This window comes from Impatiens glandulifera, chromosome 1 (assembly GCF_907164915.1).
Source record: "Impatiens glandulifera chromosome 1, dImpGla2.1, whole genome shotgun sequence".
In the NCBI taxonomy this organism is placed as follows: domain Eukaryota; kingdom Viridiplantae; phylum Streptophyta; class Magnoliopsida; order Ericales; family Balsaminaceae; genus Impatiens; species Impatiens glandulifera.
In genome coordinates this window covers 105,087,593-105,110,903 of record NC_061862.1, presented here as the reverse complement: position 1 = coordinate 105,110,903, position 23,311 = coordinate 105,087,593, and the positions used below count along the sequence as shown (strand labels likewise).

General features: G+C 28.5%; 1 protein-coding gene across 1 annotated transcript; it reads left to right on the top strand.

Annotated features, from left to right (window-relative positions):
- Positions 1-14,637: 14,637 nt before the first annotated feature.
- LOC124919492 (protein FATTY ACID EXPORT 4, chloroplastic) lies at positions 14,638-22,272 on the top strand. Its single transcript, XM_047459737.1, has 4 exons — positions 14,638-15,041; positions 15,146-15,210; positions 21,778-21,865; positions 21,952-22,272. The coding sequence occupies exons 1-4, from the start codon at positions 14,750-14,752 to the stop codon at positions 22,059-22,061; spliced, it is 555 nt and encodes a 184-aa protein (XP_047315693.1). The 5' UTR covers positions 14,638-14,749; the 3' UTR covers positions 22,062-22,272.
- The last annotated feature ends 1,039 nt before the right edge of the window (positions 22,273-23,311 follow it).

Below are 23,311 nucleotides of genomic sequence, written 5' to 3'. Positions count from 1 at the left end.
TGAATCAATTGCTGTGAATAGGCCAAGACGAGTTATTCAAAAACCAGGTCGGTTTGTTGACATGGCGGCCTATGCACTTCTAGTCGTAGATGATGTTCCATCCACTTTTCCAGATGTCAGTCGAAGTACTGAAAATGGAAAAAGGAGAGGTGTTATGGAAGATGAGATGCAATCTATTCAGAAGAATGAGACATGCAAGTTGACACATCTACGAAAAGGGAAGAAGGCTATTGGTGGTAAATGGATCTTTGCTAAGAAAGAAGGATTTCCTGAAAAATTTGATGTTCGCTACAAGGAAAAATTGGTAGTTAAAGACTACGCTCAGAAGGAAGGAGGTGATTATAATGAGGTACTTTCTCCTGTTGTTAAACACTATTCCATTAGAATTTTGTTGGCCTTGGTAGCGCAGATGAATTTGGAGCTAGCTCAACCAGATGTGAAGACCGCAGACATACACGGTCATTTGAATGAGGAAATCTACATTTATCAACCAGATGGATTCAAAGTTGCTGATAAAGAAAATTGGGTTTGCAAGTTGAACAGATCATTGTACAGGTTGAAGCAATCGTCGAGACAATGGTACAAGCGACTTGACAAGTTTGTGATGGAGCACAAGTACACAAGAAGCAGATTCAGTTCATGTGTGTATTTGCGCAAATTGCAAGATGAGTCTTACATCTATCTACTCTTGTACGTTGATGGTATGTTGATAGCATCAAAGAGCCAATATGAAGTTGACAAGTTGAAGGTTCAATTGGGTAAAGAGTTCGAGATGAAAGACATGGGGAAAACCAAATCTAATTGTTTAGATTTGGTAAACATCTTCCGCGTTTGAGTCGGCGCTGAAGAGCGCCAATTGGAAGCACTGAAGGACTATTTTTAATATTGAAGAATTAGTATTTGGATATTGTGCCAAGGTGGAGATTTGTTGTTTTTGGCACAATTAGAATCCCACATCGGAAGATAATGGGAGTGAAAGAAGTTTCTTAGTATATAAAAGAAACTATATTCACAATTAGCATAAATCCCACATCGGAAGATGATGGGAGTTGGGGAAGTTTCTTAGTGTATAAAAGAAACTCTCCCCTCTTTGGTTTATGGCACCCAAATTTGTATCTCTTCTTCCTTATTAATTGATAGCCTTAGTGCTCGGAGACGTAAGCAATATTTTGGCCGAACTCCGTTATCAAATTCTGTTAGTGTGTTCATTATTTTGTTTTCTTCTTTTGTGGTTCTGTCAGGGTTTTCCCCAACATTTATAACATATATAGAATTGGTTTATCTCATTTTCACCACTTAAATTTGAGTTCATATTGTATTTTGTTTTGTGAGTCTATCTTTAGTGAATCGTTTTGTTATTTATATTCATTCAATGTGTTTGATGATATTTTCTCGAGTCAATATTCGTCTCCTCTTTATCAGCAAAAATAAAATAAAATTATAGTATCTAGAGGGGTTGTTTTTATATATATTTTAATAAAATGTTAATGATTTAATTTTTAATGTAAAACCCTTAAAATGTCTTTATATATGTTATTTTAATTTTTACTCTTTTAAATATATATATATATAATATTATTAATTATCATTTATTATTTGGCACAATATTTTTGTGACTTTAGTGTAAATGTTAACAACAACTGACCACGGATACAGTTTAGGACTGAGGTGGGCTTAAGCTCATCCGTTTTATATATATAGTTTTTGTTGACAGAAACGGACTGCAAGAAGAATGGATAACTAGAGTTTTTGTTGACGAGCAGGAAGAAGACGAGCCATAGTTAGCTATGACATACCGCCTATAATTTACTACTTTCTTTTTTTACTTTTGTTCTTAATGTTATTCATTTTCTCTTTTATATATATATATATATATATATATATATATATATATATATATATATATATATATATATATATATATATATATATATATATATATATATATATATATATATATATATATATATATATATATATATATATAACTTAAGTTTAAGTTAAAATTTTGAAGGATTATTTGAAAAAAATATAAAATTATGATTTGAATTTTTTTTTTATTAGATTAAGATGAATTTTAAAGAATATTATGTAAATAATTTATTTTTTCATATAAATGATGTTTGAAGTGGTCAATAGAGAAATAAATATTTGTATTTTTATAAAAACTGGATATATGAAAAATAAAATTATATTTTATCTCATAATTTTATATAATTATTAGTTATAAATATATAACTTATTTATTTATAAATTTAGAAGTGTTATAATTTTTTTTATCTTTCATATATTATTTTTATGGTGTAGTGTAAATGAGTTTGACCTTCAACTATTTTTTATTTTTCCAGGTATACCTTAAATTATTATAAAAATTTTGATTTTATGTGACATAATTTTAATGAATGTTATATTAGTTGCCTACTAGTTAATGTGAACAATTTTAAATTCTATTAAATTAAATTTGTTTTTTTTTTTAATTTTTAAAGTTAATTTTCAGTTTTTTTTTATTTTATTTTTCAAGCTAATCCTAGATATAATTCCTATGGATCCATCCATTCTTACGTTTAAAATATTTGGTAGAATTTTTTTTCAATAATGCTTCATTAATGATTCATTTAGCTTGATTTATTTCAATTCTCATTATTTAAAAACTCAAATTAGTTCATTCTTTTAAGTCATCTCAATCAATTGTATTATGGTTAATTGAGAATTATAAATTCATAAAATTTGATATTTAAATTATTATTTATTTATATTGATTTTGTAAGTGTTATTATATAATTTTACTAATTAATTTATTTTTAATAGAATTCTTAATTAAATTAAATGAAAATTAATTAATTATATATATATATATATATATAAATAACTAATTTTAATATTTAATTTTAATTTATGATATATTATTAGTTTTTATTATTTGATATTTAATTTGTTTTGTTTTATTTTTATAAATGATTATTATTATTATGGTTATTAATTTCAGTTTTATCAATTCATATTTTTTTACATAAAAAAGTTAGTTTTTATTATTTTTAAATTTATTTTTATTCTATGTACAATTTAGCATTTTCTATGAAAATATTAAAATTTTATATTAATAATCTAATTAATTAAATTTTATTAATAATAATATAATTGATTGATATTTTTAATTTAGATATGTATTAGTTGAAAGTGTAAAAAATAAATTCAGTTGTTAAGAAAAAAAAATCATTTTAATGTTATTCTAATAAACAAATATTTTACAAGAGAATATTAATTTTTATATGGATTAAAACTAAAAAAATGAATTAAAAAATTGGAAGCAAACAAACACAAATTTTAAAATCAGTTAAAGAACCTAAGATTAAAATAAAAAAAAAAGGATTATAAAAAACTAGAATTAAATAATTAATTAAAAACACTAAAAAATCATTTAAAATTTTAAATAATCAATTAGAAAACTGGAAAAATCAATTTAAACAACAAAAACTTTAATATATATATATATATATATATATATATATATAATAAAAATTAATTTACAATTTAAATAAATAAATAAATAAAAACAATAGCCATATTAATTATGAAAGTTAGTGATAAATATATTAGTGATTAATATCCGAGCAGATATATTTTATGAATTTATCTTCAGATAAAGAAAAAGTTATCATTCCCTCTACTCACCACTCCATTTATAATAGATGTAATCGGATTGATTTTGTACTAAGTTTATTTATTAACTTACTTACTTTATTTCTATTAACTTTGAATTATTTGATATTCATTTGCATTAATATTCAGTGATTTCTAAATTTATTGTAATGTAGATGTAATTTTTTGTCCTTAGAGTCATGGATCCAGTCTTCACTATAAATTATTTTAAAATAAAAAATAATAATAGTAAAAAAATAGGATAAGTTTTAGTTATTTAGATGAAAATAAGGTATTTTAGTTACTAAATAACATAATAAATAAATAACATTTAGAAAGGAATAATGTTTTCCGACTTGGACCTCATGGGCTTTGTTGTACCCTTAGCGGGCTTTTAGATTTTTATAGGCTTTGAATGTATGTTTTTAAGTCATTAAAATAAAATTTATTTAAATTAATTTAAGAGAAAACTCTAAAATAACTAAACTTTGCCATTTTAAATTTAAGATAATACAATTTTATGGTTTTACAAATTTATAAATAATTTTAATTTTACGATTTTATATATTTTATATTAAAAATAATAATTATTTATTTATTTAAATTAATTAATATAATTAAGTTTATAAATGTAATTTTTTATACTGTTATTTACTTATTATTATTTTTAAATATATAAAATTTTAAAATTTATTAGGTATAAAATACTTAATTATATATATAAATAATAAAAATAATAATATATAACTGATATTTTTAAATTAAATTATTATTATTATTAGTAAACTTTAGATTTTACTAGTTTATAACTAGATAACAATTTTTAATAAATTTTTGATTTTAATGACCCTAAATTGTACATTACTAAATTAATTTATTATCATATATATTAATAATATGAAAAATGAATTTAGAAGAGAAGATGATGTGACACAATCTCATTATAAAAAAATAAAAATAAAAAATCCTCTTTTTTTATCACACTTTTTCATATTTCCAACTATTAAGGTGATGTCACATTTATCTCTCTAATTTTTTTCCTCTATACTCTTCTTCAAATAAATTTTTTTTAATTATAGGAAAAAATTATTAATTTATAATTATTTAAAGTAATGTAATTTTTTTAAAAATTTATTAATAATTTAATTAAACTTAGATGATGTACTCATTAAAACTAGTATATATGCAAATATAAATAATCAATCATACAAATAATCATCCTAATTCATATTAAAAACATGATTTTAACAGTAATAATGTCTATAATTATTTATTTTTTAAGGAGTTATGAATCTTTTTTATTAACTAAAAATAAAATTATAAAGAAAAGTATTGTGAGTCAACTGATTATATTTAATTATTGTTATATTTATAGCACAAAATTAATGTGAAAATAATATTTAAAATTAATTTTCTTAAAAAAAATCAAGTCATTTAAAGTAATAATAATATTTATATCATAAATATAGTAATAATAATATTTATATAAAATGTGATGCTTAATTTAAAAAAAAATTGAATTGTCGGGTCGAGAGTTGTGATTATTTTGAATATATATGTTAAGTTAAATGGATATTTGGGTTTGATTGTGGGTTGATCCGCCCATAAACTTAAAACAGTTAAAAATAAAATTAAAAATGATACATGTATGTTTCGAACTTGTAACCTAACAAAACAAGTACAATCTTTTAACCAACTAGACTAATAAGACTTTATATTTTTAATTCAACACTAACTTTGATTAACGCAAGACATTTTAACAATATAAATCCAACTTTTTAACTAACTAATTTATATATATATATATATATATATATATATATATATATATATATATAATGATACTTAATTTTTAAAGTGTCTGGATTGCGGGGTTGAAAGTTGTGGTTAATTTGGATATATGTGTGATAATAATGAATATTTGGGTCGTATTTTGAGTTTACACGCCATAAACTTAAAACGGTTTAACATAAAATTAAAAATATTATAGGTATGTTTAGAACTTGCAACTAACAAAACAAATATAAATTTTTAACCAACTAGGCTAATAAGACTTTATATTTTTAATTCAAGACCAAATTTGATGAACGCGAGATGTTTTAACAATATAGGTTCAACTTTTTAACTAACTAATATATATATATATATATATATATATATATATATATATATATATATATATATATATATATATATATATATATATATATATATATATATATATATATATATATATATATATATATATATATATATATATATAATGATGCATAACTTTCAAAGTGTTCGGATTGCCGGTTAGAGTGTTGTGGTTAATTTAGATATATATATGTGAGAGTAAATAAATATTTGGGTCGGATTGTGGGTTGACCGCACATAAATTTAAAACGGTTAAAAATAAAATTAAAAATGTTATAGGTAAGTTTCGAACTTGCAACCTAACAAAACAAGTATAACCCTTTAACCAACAAGACTAATAAAACTTTATATTTTTAATTCAACACCAAATTTGATGAACGCGAGACGTTTTAATAATATAAGTTAAACTTTTTAACTAACTAATATATATATATATAATGATGTTTAATTTTAAAAATGTTAGGATTGTCGAGGTCGAGAGTTGTGATTAATTTTGATATATATGTGAGAGTAAATGGATATTTGAGTTGGATTGTAGGTTGACCTGACCCGCCCATAAACTTATAACGGTTTAAAATAAAATAAAAAATGTTATAGGTATATTTCGAACTTACAACATAACAAAACAAGTACAACATTTTAACCAACTAGGCTAATAAGATTATATATTTTTAATTCAACATCAAATTTGATGAACACGGAACATTTAACAATATAAGTTCAACTTTTAACTAATTAATCTATCTATATATATAAAATAATGCTTAATTTTCAAAATTTCCGGATTGCCGAGTCGAGAGTTGTAGTTAATTTGAATATATATGTGAGAGTAATGGATATTTGGGATGGATTGTGGATTGACCCGCCAATAAATTTAAAACGGTTAAAAATAAAATAAAAATGCTACAGGTATGTTTCGAATTTGCAACCTAACAAAACAAATACAACACTTTAACCAACAATGCTAATAAAACTTTATATTTTTAATTAAACGCCAAATTTGATGAACGCGAGACGTTTTAATAATATAAGTTCAACTTTTTAACTAACTAATATATATATATATATATATATATAATGATGATTAATTTTAAAAGTGTTCGGATTGCCAGGGTCGAGAGTTGTGGTTAATTTAGATATATATGTGAGATTAAATGGATATTTGGGTTGGATTAGGGATTGACCCGCCCATAAACTTATAACGTTTTAAAATAAAATAAAAAATGCTACAGGTATGACAAAACAAGTACAACATTTTAACCAACTAGGCTAATAAGACTATATATTTTTAATTCAACACCAAATATGATGAACGTGGAACATTTTAACAATATAAATTCAACTTTTTTAACTAATTAATCTATATATATAAAATGATGCTTAATTTTTAAAATGTCCGGATTGCCGGGTCGAGAGCTGTGGTTAATTTGGATATATGTGTGATAATAAATGGATATTTGGGTCGAATTTTGGGTTGACACGCCCCAAAACTTAAAACGGTTTAAAATAAAATTAAAAATACTACAATTATGTTTCGACCTTGCACCCTAACAAAACAAGTACAACCTTTTAACCAACTAGGCTAATAAGACTTTATATTTTTAATTCAACACCAAATTTGATGAACGCGGTATGTTTTAACAATATAAGTTCAACATTTTAACTAATTAATATATATATATATAATGATGCATAATTTTCAAAGTGTCCGGATTTCCGGTTCGAGTGTTGTGATTAATTTGGATATATATATGTGAGAGTAAATGGATATTTGGGTCGGATTGTGGGTTGACCCACCCATAAATTTAAAACGGTTAAAAATAAAATTAAAAATATTACAAGTATGTTTCAAACTTGCCATCTAACAAAATAAGTACAACTCTTTAACCAACAATGCTAATAAAACTTTATATTTTAATTCAACACCAAATTTGATAAACACGGAACGTTTTAAAAATATAAGTTCAACTTTTTAACTAACTAATATATATATATATATATATATATAATGATGTTTAATTTTAAAAGTGTTCGGATTGTCGTGGTTGAGAGTTGTGGTTAATTTGGATATATATGTGAGAGTAAATGAATATTTGGGTTGGATTGTGGGTTGACCCTGACCCGCTCATAAACTTATAACGGTTTAAAATAAAATTAAAAATGTTACAAATATGTTTCGAACTTACAACCTAACAAAACAAGTACAACATTTTAACCAACTAGGCTAATAAGACTATATATTTTTAATTCAACACCAAATTTGATAAACGCTGAACATTTTAACAATATAAGTTCAATTTTTAACTAATTAATCTATATATATATATATATATATATATATATATATATAAAATGATGCTTAATTTTTAAAGTTTCTGGATTGTCGGGTCGAGAGTTGTGGTTAATTTGAATATATATGTGAGGGTAATGGATATTTGGGTTGGATTTGGGTTGGATTTGGGTTGACCCGTTCATAAGTTTAAAACGGTTAAAAATAAAATTAAAAATGCTACAGGTATGTTTCGAATTTGTAACATGACAAAACAAGTACAACACTTTAACCAACAAGGCTAATAAAACCTTATAATTTTAATTCAACACTAAATTTGATGACCGTGAGACGTTCTAATAATATAAGTTCAACTTTTTAACTAACTAACTAATATATATATATATATATTTATAATGATTTTTAATTTTAAAAGTGTTCGGATTGTCGGGGTCGAGAGTTGTGGTTAATTTGGATATATATGTGAGAGTAAATGGATATTTGGGTTGGATTATAGGTTGATCCGCCCATAAACCTATAACGGTTTAAAATAAAATTAAAAATGCTACAGGTATGTTTCAAACTTTCAACCTAACAAAAACAAGTACAACATTTTAACCAACTAGACTAATAAGACTATATATTTTTAATTCAACACCAAATTTGATAATCGAGGGACATTTTAACAATATAAGTTCAACTACTTTAACTAATTAATCTATATATATAATGATGCTTAATTTTCAAAGTATTCGGATTGCCGGGTCGAGAGTTGTGATAAATTGGATATATATGTGATAGTAATGGATATATTTGGGTTGGATTGTGGGTTGACCTACCCATAAACTTAAAACGGTTAAAAATAAAATTAAAAATGCTATTGTTATGTTTCGAATTTGCAACCTAATAAAACAAGTACAACAGTTTAACCAACTAGGCTAATAAGTCTTTATATTTTTAATTCAACATCAAATTTGATTAACGCGGGACGTTTTAACAATATAAGTTTAACTTTTTAACTAGCTATATATATATAAATATATATATATAATAATGCTTAATTTTCAAAGTGTTCGGATTGCCAAGTTGAGAGGTGTGGTTAATTTGGATATATATGAGAATAAATTAAAAATGTTATCACATTTTAACCATAATTTATTTTTCTCAGTTTTATATCTTTACTTATGCAAATGCACGGGCTACGTGCTAGTAACAAATAATTAACAATGTCTATATAATTACCCTTTTTTTGCAATTATGATCTCTTGTAGGGGATTCTCCTGTTTCCTCACCAGGATGGATAAATTAATCATTTTTTATATTATTTAAATATGAATGTTTTCCCTCCTTGTTGGTTAAATTATCTTCTTATATTATTAATTTTTAAGTTTAATTATATATATATATATCATTTTTAATCTTATCTTTTAAATTCAGCTATTTCACACAAGAAAACTTATACAACTGTATAGGTTCCACTTTTTAAGGAATTCAAATTGCTTCGATTTCCAAATATATATATTATTATTGTAACCCCGAAAAATCCTTATCCTGAAAAAACTTGAGGTTCAAAAATTTTCAACATTTGTTTACGTGTCAGAAATTATTTTAAAATAAAATATTATTTTAAAAGATTTTAAATAAATCTTGATAGAATTAAAAATTAATTATAAAAATAATTAATTTGAGTTCAAGTTTAAATAATATTCAGATTTGTTATAATCAAATTAATATTTGATTTATTGAAGATCTGTATTTAAATTAATTAAAAAGATAATTTATTTGAAACAAAATCCTCATTTGATTTTTAAAATCAATAAAAAGTGCATGTATATAAACGTATTTTTTACCATAGTTTAGTTTTAGTTCAAAGTTTGGTGATATTCGGGAAAGGGCTTTCGCGCTTTATTCTCTGTACCCGTTTTAAAAACAGTCTCTAATTTATAAAATCTTGGCTTTTGAAATTGCTTGTATAACATTTTATTTAACCAATTATTCTTTCGGTCCTAGTCATGCACAGATTTTTGTGTATTTAAAAATTGTAACAATAATATTTAAATGTTAGTACCCGTTGTCGATGACTACAGAGGAAAATACCTAAAGAACATTAGTTTAAAATGCATTAGGGTTTAAAAATAAATCCCAAACAAACTTTTATCAAAATATTTTTTATAGAAAATATTCCAAAAATATTTTGAAATCGTATACTATGTTTATGGATTTTTAGAAAATTCTTTAATGTCCCAAAATTAAAAAATAATTTTGAAAATTGAAAAATGCAACCAAACAGGCCCTAGGACCAATGTCGGTTCTGGGTTCATTTTCATCGGTCGGGGGTTAAGACCCTTGGTCATGGATCGGGAGTCCCTCAGTTGGAGTGCAAATTCTCGATTAGGGTGCGAATTCTCAATCAGGGTGCGGAAGTCCCTCAGTCAAGGTGCGAAAGCCACAGGTCCTAGGTTCGGGAGTTCTCGGTCGGGTGAGAAACTCCTCGATCCTAAGTTGAAAAAAAACATCGGTCGGACCTCTCGGTCTTGGCTGAAAAGCCTTGGTCCTAATAAAAAATTCTCGGTCGAAAGCCTCAATCCTAACCGAACATTCTTGGTCGGATCTCTCGGTCCTCAAGAACATAAAAAATGCAGGTTTTTGTTATTTTGATTAAGGTTTGGATCCTTTGATCCAAGGGCTTGGTTAGCTTCACAAATCTCCCATGAACATTAGAAACATCATCCTAATATATCATTTGACCTAAGTGATGTTTGATTTTTTTTAAATAGTTTGAAGGCCAAAATCGGGTTTTTGGTTTTAAGCTATAATAAAGTGTAAGGAGCTTACCAATATTTTTCTTATACTTCATATGAATGATTGGTACAAAAACATGAACACTAGTTGTTCATTTTGACCAATTCAATAACTGAAAATTTTAATTTATTTTGAAAATTTTGATTTTGATCAAACATGATCCAAATAAGTGTCCAACTCATTAAAAATATGTTGGGAAGCTTTATGGCTACTGTTCTTGAGGATTAACTCAAGAATAGAAAATCTGTTTTTTGATTTTTCTAAATTCAAATTTGTTTTTTTGTTTGTTTTAGATCGATTAATCGATTCTAGCTTTCATAAAAAGTATGTAAATGATACTAGGATCGTTTTCCAATCAAGAAATATAACAATTAGGAAGTATATAAACTAATGAAAACTGAAATATAAAAATTTCAATTCCAAACTGGAAGATTGAATTAAATGGTGATTGGAAGCATACCAATGATTGAAGAACACTCCTTAGACCTTATGGAAGCTTTTGAGATGTCTGATTCCGAGTTTTAAGGTGTGAAACATAATTGTGAAAAATCCAGAAGCTTTGAGCTTCAATGACGGGTTTCCTAAAAATTTCGATTTGAGGTTTGGGATGTCATCTCCTAGTTTTAGAATTATCAAATGAGGCTATTTATAACATCCTGAAGTTGGTTTTAAGATCAAGTGGGTTTGAATCAGTCAAACACTCATGATGTTGTTTATGTTGTTCTTCCAAGCAGTTGCTGATATGAGTCGTAATTACGATCTTAGATGTAGGGGAAATGATCACCGAAGTAGGGTGATCATTTCACCTTTTGAATGGAGTCAAACCATCTAGAAACGACGAATTTCTATCTTTGAGAAATCAAATATGGCTGCGGATGATTATCCATCCGGCGATCGCGTTGAAGACGAAGATCCAGGCAAAATAATGTCGTTTCGAGCACATTTGACGAACGTTGGGTTCTCCATTGACGTTCCGTCGCGTTTCAACTAACAGAGCTAACGCGCGCGTTAGCTAATTGTCTGCTTCACGGATGCGCGCTCCTTCCGTCTCAACGGGCGACACGGGCAAAGCTGAGGCGTTGGATGAAAATCCAGCGCCTATCCGATGACTATGGTTCCTACTGCAACAATTCTCTAGAGTTTTGGCTACACTGGACACAGATTTAATTTTTATTTTAAAACCTTAAGAGTTTATTTGAAATTGATTTTTCTTTCACCTTTTTCTTTTATTTTTAAAATTTTAAAATACACAAAAGAAATATGAAATTTATTTTGTCAATTTATTTAAATTTTGTATACATTTTGGTTTAATAAATAATTTATTTGGGATAAAATAAATACAACATTTATCCTAAATTGTTTATTTTAATTCTTTTGATATTTTAAAATTAATTTGAGATAAAATGTGTACAACATTTATCCCAAATTATTTAATTTATTTTTTTAGCCATTTCCCTTAATTAATTTAGAATTTAATTATTACAATAATTAATCCAACTAATTGTTTGATTAAGTTTTGGCTTTGGGTTAATTATTTTGAATTATTCATTCGAAAATAATCAAAATAATTATTTTTAATTTTATATATTGGGTATGGAAACTTTTAGTGCTTACAAAGTGACCCCCTCGAATCAAGTTTGAATACAAAAAACCGTTTTTAAAAACGCAAATTTGAGTATGACATAACACTAAGTTTTTTCTTATCCAAATTATATTATTGAGAGTGATGGAAAGATAGAACCTGTAGCAAGCTCTCGTTGGAGTGACTTGATGTTGCTATTATATCATTCTTCGAGGTACTTTCAAGCGTTGATTAATGATCTTTCTTTGGTGATTATTCTAAAAATGATAATTCCTGGAATCCTGTTTATTAAATCTTAACAAAATATAATGATATCAAAGTACTTATAGGCATTTGAAAAAATAATTCCTATCTAGCACTAACATCACTAAAATGATTAAAATCTGATCAACCATCCGAATTGATATTCTAAATAATCCAACCAAATCAAGAATCACCCACCAACCAATGGTTTTATGGCAGCCAAACCAATGTCGAAGTTTTAGAAAACTATGGATGAATATAGGATGACAATGAGTATATGTATACCCGATACCCGTGAGTACTCGATGATTGGGTTCGGGTATTTTAAATTGGGGTCGGAGTCGGGAACGGGGAGTAAAAAATGGTATTCAATAGGTTCGGGTTATGAGTCGGGGATTGTTAGAAACCCAAACCCAATGTGCGATACCCGAATATATATATATTTATTGATAAAATTTAAATGACTTTTCAAATTCCACGTCAAAACTCATAAGTCATAACCATCATTAAATAAATATATTAATTATTTTATCATTACCCACACATCACGTTAACATCATTTCATTTATTTGTAATAAGTGTTTTCTCTCTAAACAAAACTCTTAATCTTCATATTCTTCATTCTTCACTTTTTATTTTTCATCTTCATCGAATCTTCTTTAACTTCTATCTTCAACCTTCTCTCTAGTTTTGTACTTTTCATCTCTACAACATAACTATGCAAGTAAGTAATGTTTTCATTTGTGTTTTTAAATTTTCAATATTACTTGTTTTAACCTTATTTTATAAGGTTACGTGTTCTTCAACTTTTACAATCTTATACTTATTTATTAACTTAATCTCTTTATTTTCTAGCTTCTTCTTTCCGTTTTAATAGCAACAAAGTTGACTTCTTATGTAACTTTTACACGACTATAATATATATATATAGATAAGTAATATTTTTTTTATTATATATAAACTCTTTGTTTAAGTAAAACACAAGAGATTTAGACACACTCTCATTATATATAATTATCTATCAGTTATAACTCAGATTAATAAAACCACCTTAAACATTATATAAATTTTTTAATTTCTATGGATTTTCATAACTCACATACTAGGATTGTAATAGAATATTAACATTATCAATTTTTTTTAAATAATATATAATTTATTAAAGTAATACAATAAATAAATTTATTTTTATAAATACAAAAATAAAAGGTCAGGGTTTTTTAAGGCACCTAATCTTTTAAATAATTTTAAATTATAATTTATTACTAATTTTAAATCACTTTATAAAATAATAAACTTATTATAAATATATTTAATACTTTAATATGTTAAATTATATTTAGGTAATAAAAGTTTAATATATTATTTATTTATTAATTTATTAATTTATAAATATTAATATATAACATATAAGCATAAAGAATCATGTTAACGTTGATTATGTTGATTGTTTAACCTGATTATGTTGATTGTTTTTTTTTATTGATTATGTTGGTTGTGATTTATATGTTTCTAAGAAATGTATTAAGAATTTTTTTATTTTTTTATTTTTTTAGAAAACTGATTTGATATGAATAGTTTTAGGTTAATTATTATATTTTGTAGTAAAATATTATATTTAATTTTATATAATTTTAGTTTTAATTTGTTATTTAAGATATTTTTTTTAATATTTAATATTCGTGATGGGGTACTAATCGGGAATCGAGTATATGATGAATCGGGATAATGATATAAATAGAGATACGGTTTGAGTTAAAATCAAATTCGGAGACTTACTTCAGTAGTAGTGTAGGTATCGGTTGCCATCTAGGGTAAAACTGTATCTATCAAAATAATGACCGATTTGAAACGGTTCTCTTACGTCAAATTTTCAGATCGACCCGTTTGCCCATCTTCCTTCCATTCGGATTCATTCTTTCCGTGGGCGCAAAAGTGTTTCTAATTTTTTTTAAAAAAACTCTGAATGCTCGAGAAATGGGTTGTCATCAGTGGCGCCGAAGGTTTTAGTGTTATCAGAGAGTTCCTGCTAGAGAGGTTTTAGTGTTAGGGAATAAGAAACACAGACCGAGAGAATGAATTCTGTTTTATACCCAACATCTGTTTACCGTCCACTCACGGCAAGATCACCACTTTCTCCAACGGGTGGTGATAAAACCGCTTTCTTTGGCGTTTCTTTGGACAATGGTCCTTCAATCGCAACTCTCAGACCCACACGCCGAAGGAATTTCTCGAGTTGGGTACTTAAATCTGTTGGTTCTAGAGATAAACGACTTCTTTGCTGCAAATCTCAACTCACTTCAGACCTAGCTCCTGCCGTTTCTGCTGTCTATGGAACTCTTTTACTTACTGGAGGTCTTTTTGCCTGTAAGTTTTTCTATTTACTTACTGGGTTTGAGCTGCAGTTTTTGCTAGTTAGAATGTTGTTGTGGAATCTTGTCTAAAACTACATTCTTTGTGCTGGTTAATAGATACGAAGTCTGGAAGCAAGGGATCACTGTTTGGTGGACTTACAGGAGGATCTCTTATGGCCATTGTATGTATATAATCTACCTGAATTCGTTTTTATTTTTGAATGTCATTACTTATCTATAAATTCCCTTACTTAGAGGAAGAGGTTTTGAATACCTTTAGTAAAACTTGACTGAATTTTCCTAACAAAACCATAGATAAACATCAGCAAATACTTTGCTGGAAATTGTAGTATATGCAGTTATTATTACAGGTTGTCTAAAACTAGGTGAGATAATAAATTTGCTTTTTTAAAAATGATCTGAATGTAAAGACTCAAACAGATGACTTTGTGGGGCTTGAGTTTTTATGCTCAGTATCCTCAAATTTGAATATAAGTTTTGTGATATCTAACAGTTTAGATTTTGAGTCTACCAAGTTTAAGAGTTTGTGATATCTAACAGTTTAGATTGAGATCTTCAGTTTCTTTCATACTGAGAATGAGAAAATTTAAATTCTCTTTTTGCAAGTGGCTTGCTTCTTGTGGCTCACTCTAGATTTTCATTTAATTTTAAATTCTTGGTTTATGAACATGAACTTCCAGCTTCTTGTGTCTTTGTTACAAACTATATAATGAAATTAGGGCTATAGAAGAACTCAGAGAGAATTGAGAAGGGAGATGAGGGAAGCAGACTAACTTCTCACTTGATTTCAAATACTCATCATTTATACCTACTGATACTCTACATTTCCTGACCATATTATACATTTTTATAGTAATAATGTTACTCTGCCCTTTTGAAATCATTGACCCCAAGGGCGGAGTTGTATAATTGTACCACTTGTCAGTTTTCCTAAGTCATATATTTTTATTAAAAGTGAGAATTTGTTTCATTATTCCATGATAAGTGCAAAGATCACTCTTGTCCAGGAAAAAACCAGGAACTGTTACAAACTAAGTTATGACAATATTTGTCATAAGTTGATCAAAAATACCGAAAGAGAAAAGACATCAAGATACAATTATCAAAAAGAACAATATCAATCAAAAGTGCAAAGATCACGTGGTTAGAGGAGAAAAATGAAACGGAACTCTCTTTATAGTCCCAATTTTAGGCAGACTCCTTTTCGACTCTCATCCTTAACCCCACTATGGAGCTTATATGTCTCACGCTCAAGCATAGATTTTGCCTCTTCTTTTGTTTGTCCTTGCTTCTATGGGCCACTCTTTCAAAAACATTCTCACTCGAATTCATTCTCGTAATTTTTCCCCACTCCACGAGAAGTTATCTCGAATGGACAAGTGTGTCCCCATTGTTTCATCATATGGCTCACCCATTCTTCTTGGTCATCCTTTGAGGCTGTGGGAGGTCTGTCATAAGTCGACTTTGTGCGACCTCACAAATACGACGGTAGTAACATCATCAACCACCTCTCAAGCATTGTTTCCTAAGTCATAAATATAATGAAACACTTATTTCCGTAGTTGTTTACATCATAATAGTTGCAGGAGAAGATTTTTACTCTTACATTTCAAGAGAGTAAGAAAGAAAGAGAAGACATCACACGTTCATATGATAAAAGTGAAACTAAGGAGTCCATCCAATGTTAAGAGGGGACTAATCCTAACAAAAAAGTTGGTATTGTAGCTCATTCAACGAATCAATGTAACATAAGAGAATGTATCAACACCGAAAGAGAGATGAAGAAATAAAGGAATATCTAGAGAAGAGGGCTCGTGAATCCTCTAACAATTGAGCTGAATATGGATCAGAATGAGTTTTTGGAGCGGCCATGTCATCAAATTCCCCACAAAAGCATATTCAGTCAATAAAAAAGGGTAATTTTCTCAATATTCAACCTAAAGCTTCTAATTTTCTAACATGGAAATGTATCCTTCATGTAAGAGATAACATGAGGAAAGGTTTATGTTTCAAAAATTGGAGATGTATTTAGAATGATCTATGGCTCATTTTCGTGTAAATTGCACAACTTATGTTCAAAAACCCATCAGCTTGAAATCTTTGTCCGCTTTCCCATCTTTTCCCACCCTCTCTTTCTCAATAAATCACTACTATTCATTTTTCTCAATTACGAAAACAAAGCATCATTTGGAGATTGTCCAATTCAGAAGATGTCACAAGCAAATCCGTCTACATGAAAATCCTTCAATGTGAAACAATTTTGTCATCCTTTTCTGCGTCGAAGCTCCTTTGGAAAACAAAACTTCATGGGACATTGAGATTCTTTCTATGGAGATTTGTATCAAGTTCAATCTCATTCAACTCAAATGTCCTTAAAATTCGTCTTCCAATGTTCACTTTTCATTGAATTCTTTGAATTGCCGAGGCATCTTTGTATTGATTGCTCCTTAAACAATCTGGCTTGCATCTCCATGGGTGAATCTTGCCAATTAAATATCCCAACAGACTTCTTCCTTCATCCTGTTCTGCCTTCCCATCACAAACCCACCCTCTTAACACTTTCATGTATTTGGAAAGTACTTAATGAAGCAATCCACCAAGAGATTATTTACGATCCACTCTCTTGTTATTCTCTCATTCTTTCAAGATTAAAATTGACATGTGTTGGAACGTGTTACTTATATGTTTATGTTATTAGTTCGATTATGATTGTAAACCTAAAGTGTGGGGGTTTGATCATATGTTTATGTTATCAGTTCGATTATGCTGACATTGTAAACCTAAAGTGTGGGGGTTTGATATAACTTTCATGACACAAATATAAAACTTTTATGGTCACATGTTTATTCAATATTATATGCAAGAACTTAGCAGTTTTGGCTCTTACATATCCGTAGTTGGGATTTGTCGTTTATTCAGGGTCGTAACAATCACATCTTCCATCTCCATTTTTACCGATGTATGGTTTACTAATTAGGCTCATGGGCCTTAGAAACTATTGGACAAATAGCTTTTCCCTTAATAGGAAGAACCTAGACGATTTTTTGATGCATTCTTTACTTTTTGTAAGAGAAAAGTAATAAGAGAAGAAAAGAAGGAAAAAGAAGCGTGCAAAGAAGTGGAAGAGTCAAAAATCTTTTTTTGAAATTTAAATAAGTGAGAAAATTTGGGAAAATGAAAAATTAAACAATTAATATAAATTTTTTTTTTTAAATAGCGTTGCCTTTTGTTGCTTTTTGAGGGAATAGCTTTCGGCGCTATATGAGCTATAGCGACAAAAACGGGGGCTATTTGAAAGTGCGTAGCCTATTGCGCCTTATAGCTACATATGGTCGCTACGCTATTCTCTATAGCTAGCGTTACGGGGGCTATTGACAACTATGATTTATACTATTTATTTATAACTACCATTTAATTCCTAACACTTCTCAATCCTTCTCTTCCCTTATAGGCATTAACCTTAAAACCCTTTTCCCTTGTATCATTAATCTCTCCTTCAATTCATTCGTCCACAAACGACAATAGACGAAGGTTCAACTGAAACTCCCAAGAATTTGGTGGTTCTTCGAACCATATAAATTGCCCAAATTGTTTCCATTAGACTATTGAGTGGTTCTTCAAATCACAAAAATTGTCCCAAAATATTTCCCAATTGTAAGCGTGGTTCTTCAAACCATAATAAGTACTTGCATCTCATCCATGTTTTATGTGATAAAATTTTCTAAAGCAAGATTTAACATCTTGTGGTTTTTGAACCACAATATGGACTTCGTGCTATGTATGCTTAAGAAATGTGATCAAAAGCCAACATCCTATCTTCAAGTCCCAAAATATCTTTAAATATTCCTTCAAATTCAGCTTCTCCCAAGTGAACCCGATAATGATCGTCCTTTTCAACGTAAACAATGTTCTAAATGGCGGTAGGCGGTGGCGAGGCGGTAAGTGACTGCCTACCTGCCTTGGGTGCCTAGGCGGTTGAAATATTTTCACTATATAAGTATAAATAAATATAAATATAAATATAATAAAGATATTCTATAACTACCATTTTACCAAAAGTCCATATTAATATTCATAATCTATCAAACATTTAACAAAAATAAGATTATAATCATAATTAATTTTCTAACAACGTTTGTTCGTGGCGTTGTCCGTCACTACTTGAACAACATGTTGATGTCAAATTTCATTGATATATTTTCCCATACTCGAAATGTAAGTCCTAGTGTGAGTTTCCATAGAGCCCAAAAATAAAGTGCCTAATTTGCAATTGACACATAAATTCATAATACTTCTTCTCTTACGGTCTGTCCATGCATCTGTCATTATTGAACACTCAGTTTTCAACCACCCTTCTTCATGTAATTTTAGAGATAATTTAATTTTCTCAACAAAATATTGACTTGGGGTTTTGTAGCCTAGCCAAATTGTCCAACTGCTTCTACAAATTGTCGAAAACTTGAATTGTCAATTGCATGAAAATGAGTTGCCTCATAAACCCATCTAGCAAGATATGCATGCACATCATTTGTAAATTTTCACTTAAGTGCATCATTTATACTTTGTTCCTTACTTTGTTGGATCAATTGTGGATGTCCACTTATCAATAGGCCCAAGGTGCTTTGATTTTTTCCTTAAATAATTTGTCTCCATTGTCAAATCATCTTCAACATCTATATTAACTTCAGCTCTTCTAAATTTGCATGCTTTTTATTTGAAGAGGAGGTAGATGACCTGAAAAAGAGGTAGAAGAGCTAAAAGATAAAAATCGTGCAAATGTAGAAGAACTAAAAGAGAGCTGAAATTAATATAGATGTTGAAGATGATTTGACAATGTGGACAAATTCTTTAATGAAAAAGTTAAAGCACCTTGGGTCTATTGATAAGTGGACATCCACGATTGATCCAACAAAAGTAAGACAACAAAGTATAAATGATGCATTTAAGATAAAAATTTACAAATGATGTGCATGCATATCTTGCTAGATTGGTTTATGAGGCTAGAGTTCCTTTTCATGTAATTGAAAATTCAAGATTTCGACAATTTGTAGAAGTGGTTGGACAATTTGGCCCTGACTACAAAACTCCAAGTCAATATCTTCTAAGAGAGCCACTTTTGAAGCAAGAAGTTGAGAAAACTAAGTTATCTTTAACAATACACGAAGAAAAATGTGGTTGAAAAATGAGTGTTCAATAATGACCAATGCATGAACGGACTGTAAGAAAATAAGTATTATGAATTTATGTGTCAATTGCAAATTAGACACTTCATTTTTTGGTTATATGAAAAACTCACACCGGGACTTACATTTCGAGTATGTGGGAAAATATATCAATGAAATTGGACCTCAATACTTTGTTCAAGTAGTGACGGACAACACTCAATCAAACGTTGTTAGAAGATTAATTATGCTTAGAGTCTTATTTTGGTTAAATGTTACTATTTTAGATAGATTATGAATATTAGTTTGGACTTTTGGTAATGGTAATTATAGAATATCTTTATTATGTTTATATACTGAAAATATTTCAACCGCCTAGGCACACCCGAAGCAGTTACTTACCGCCTCGCCACCGCCATTTAGAACATTGCGGGTACGATACAACAAAATATGTATCATTAACTTTTTGTAGGTTGACTAATCCAATACGGCTCGGACACGTTTTGGTGAAATTGTAAAAACAATTAAAATTTTGGGGACTAAATTAGTCGTTTTCTTCTTTTGACCTACTACATTCCATCTTCTTCACGGTTCCTCTTGCCTTAGCGTTTCATCTTCTTCACAAATCAAACTATGATTGTTTGTTTGCCGCCGTCCAAATGTATTATCAATGATTAATATGAATTTCTATCTTTATTTATATTAATACTAAATTTATATAAATATTATATTTATATATTTTTTAATAATTGGCGTACCTAAATGTATCGTGTCTTGTATTGTAAAAAATTGCCTGTAACTACATTTTATCTCTCTCAAGCTGAGTTCCCAACAACCACTTCCATGACCAGTGAACAGGCACTGAAGTGTTCTATATTCATTTGTCCAGCAGCATATATTTATTTCGTGACCAAATCCATACAAATTGTTATGTTTCCTTGTTATTCAATTGCAAAGATAATAGGGATGATTGTTCCGGAGGGTTGATTGTTCAATTGAGATGCCCTGCTTGAAATCATTCGGGAGGTTTCAACACCCTCATTTTCTGCTCTCTTTATTCAAGTGCAGAAATAACTAGTTAAAAATAATGAGGCTATTGTACATGTGTTAATGACTGGCAATCTGTGCAAATCAAATGAATTTCTCTAATTGGACTTAGAACTTCTCAAGATTCACTATATCGGATTCTTTAACTGCCATTAGGCTATGTCCAATTTCAAGTCCTTAGTGTGTTTGATGACTTAAAATAAGCAATTGAAATTTTAGTCCCAATAGAATTGTATGTATATGGTTTTTTAAGTGTCAATTTCGTTCTTCTCACTATGGAAATACAATTATATGATTTCCCCCGAACATAATAATTGAATTTCATTCTTACAAAATTGGAATTATACTTCTAACTATAATTCTAATTCTAATTATGCATATCCAAATATTGCCTTATTGTATTTAGTTAACTATGAAAACCTTGAATCTTTCTTCCTCAAACCCCATGCTAAGAATGCAAAATCATTTCCACCTTAAATATCAAGTTCTTTTTATAATGTGAAATTGTTTATGATATAGGTTTACGTCCTTTCACAATCGCCAGAGACAAAGCAAATAGGGTATGCACTAGGGTTTGGAAGCTCTCTTCTTTTCGCATCTATATTTGGTATGCTTTCTCGACCTTCACATTGTTTGATTGCCAAAACTTCCTTCTATCATAGCAATTACACGGCTTTCTCTTCTTTCTTGCAGGTATACGTTTGGCTGCTACTCGTAAAATAGTTCCTTCAGGCCTTCTTCTAGCCATATCTACAGGTGCCCTTGCTGTCTTTGTCTTGGCCAATATGGAAGGCACCGTCTGAATTTATAAGGACTTTAATTAGGTATATTTGAACCGAAATCTAATATCTCTTATAATGAATTATCAGACGGCCTTATACATCAGTATGGTTAGTCTCTGTTTTTTGTGGGATTTGAGACTTTTTCATGGGCAGCAAGAACCAATAAATTAGATGCAGTTCTATTTTACATCGCTTTCTACATGTTAATGGCATCACATTTTCTTGTGCGTTATTCTAATTCCTCTTTTTTATAAAGTTGATGCTACACGATAGAAAGGTTGAGGATGATGCATATATTCTATTTAGGAAAGAAGTTTGTTTTGCTTCCTTCAAGTGCATCAAAAGCTGTTTTTCTTTCTGAACTTACATTAAACTCGTTTTTGTTGGGAACTTTTAAAAATGACTCAAATTACTCTTCACCATCATTTCTGTTATATTTCTTATCCAGATGGGATCACATATGAAAACTGAATTCAGTCTAACAGAGATTTAAAATTTTATTAACAGTTTCTCATTCGGGTGAAGTGTTTTCATATATGGTCTTAATTCTCTTTGTAAAGTTCAAGAACACAAGAATATGACAAAGTTAACTAGGAAATGACAGTATGAATTAATATGAGTCATTTCTAATAGTTCATCAAGGAAAATGAGTTTCTGTCCTATTTATATCTCTTAATCCTGTAGATGCATCTTGACTTCATGGCTAATGGCTACACCGCCACAGGAAGCTGAACAAAGAAACTTCTTCCTAGTTCATTGGGTCAACTATGTTTGGAAATTTTAGAAAAGTTGAATTCCAAGAACCCTAGGACTACAATTGGCCCCAATTAGAAATATTTTTATTTTTGTTTCTTTATCTGGATATGGATACGAAAACGTTAGGATATTTTTGTTTCTCTTTTGAATTTAAAAAGTTTGCACAATCCCTCATTTCAACCTATGGTGTTTTAGTGGTAATCAAATTCTGAGACCTTTGTTCTATTTGGTAAGACTCTTCTAGCTTAACTATCCTAGGGTTGTCTGATTTATTATACATGTCGAATGAAATGATGATGCTGTAAACTGAAACACTCAATGCATTTTCATTTTGATTCCCTCTTCTATAGCCTTGAGATTTCATTTGTTATCCAAAATAGTTGTCTCCACTTTCTTAGGGTACCCCACTAAACGCTTCAATAGGATAATCGCAAACTGATATCAATCTAGGTAAAAGGTTAGACAGACGTCTCATATTGTTTTAGCAGTGTAAGGTTATTTTTGATGTGATTTGA

Bases quoted from the DNA above. Each gene is read 5' to 3' on its own strand.
- LOC124919492 (XM_047459737.1), top strand. From the start codon at position 14,750: ATGAATTCTGTTTTATACCCAACATCTGTTTACCGTCCACTCACGGCA. The intron at 15,042-15,145 runs GTAAGTTTTTCT...GCTGGTTAATAG, and splicing joins TACTGGAGGTCTTTTTGCCT to ATACGAAGTCTGGAAGCAAG. The intron at 21,866-21,951 runs GTATGCTTTCTC...TCTTTCTTGCAG, and splicing joins TCTTTTCGCATCTATATTTG to GTATACGTTTGGCTGCTACT.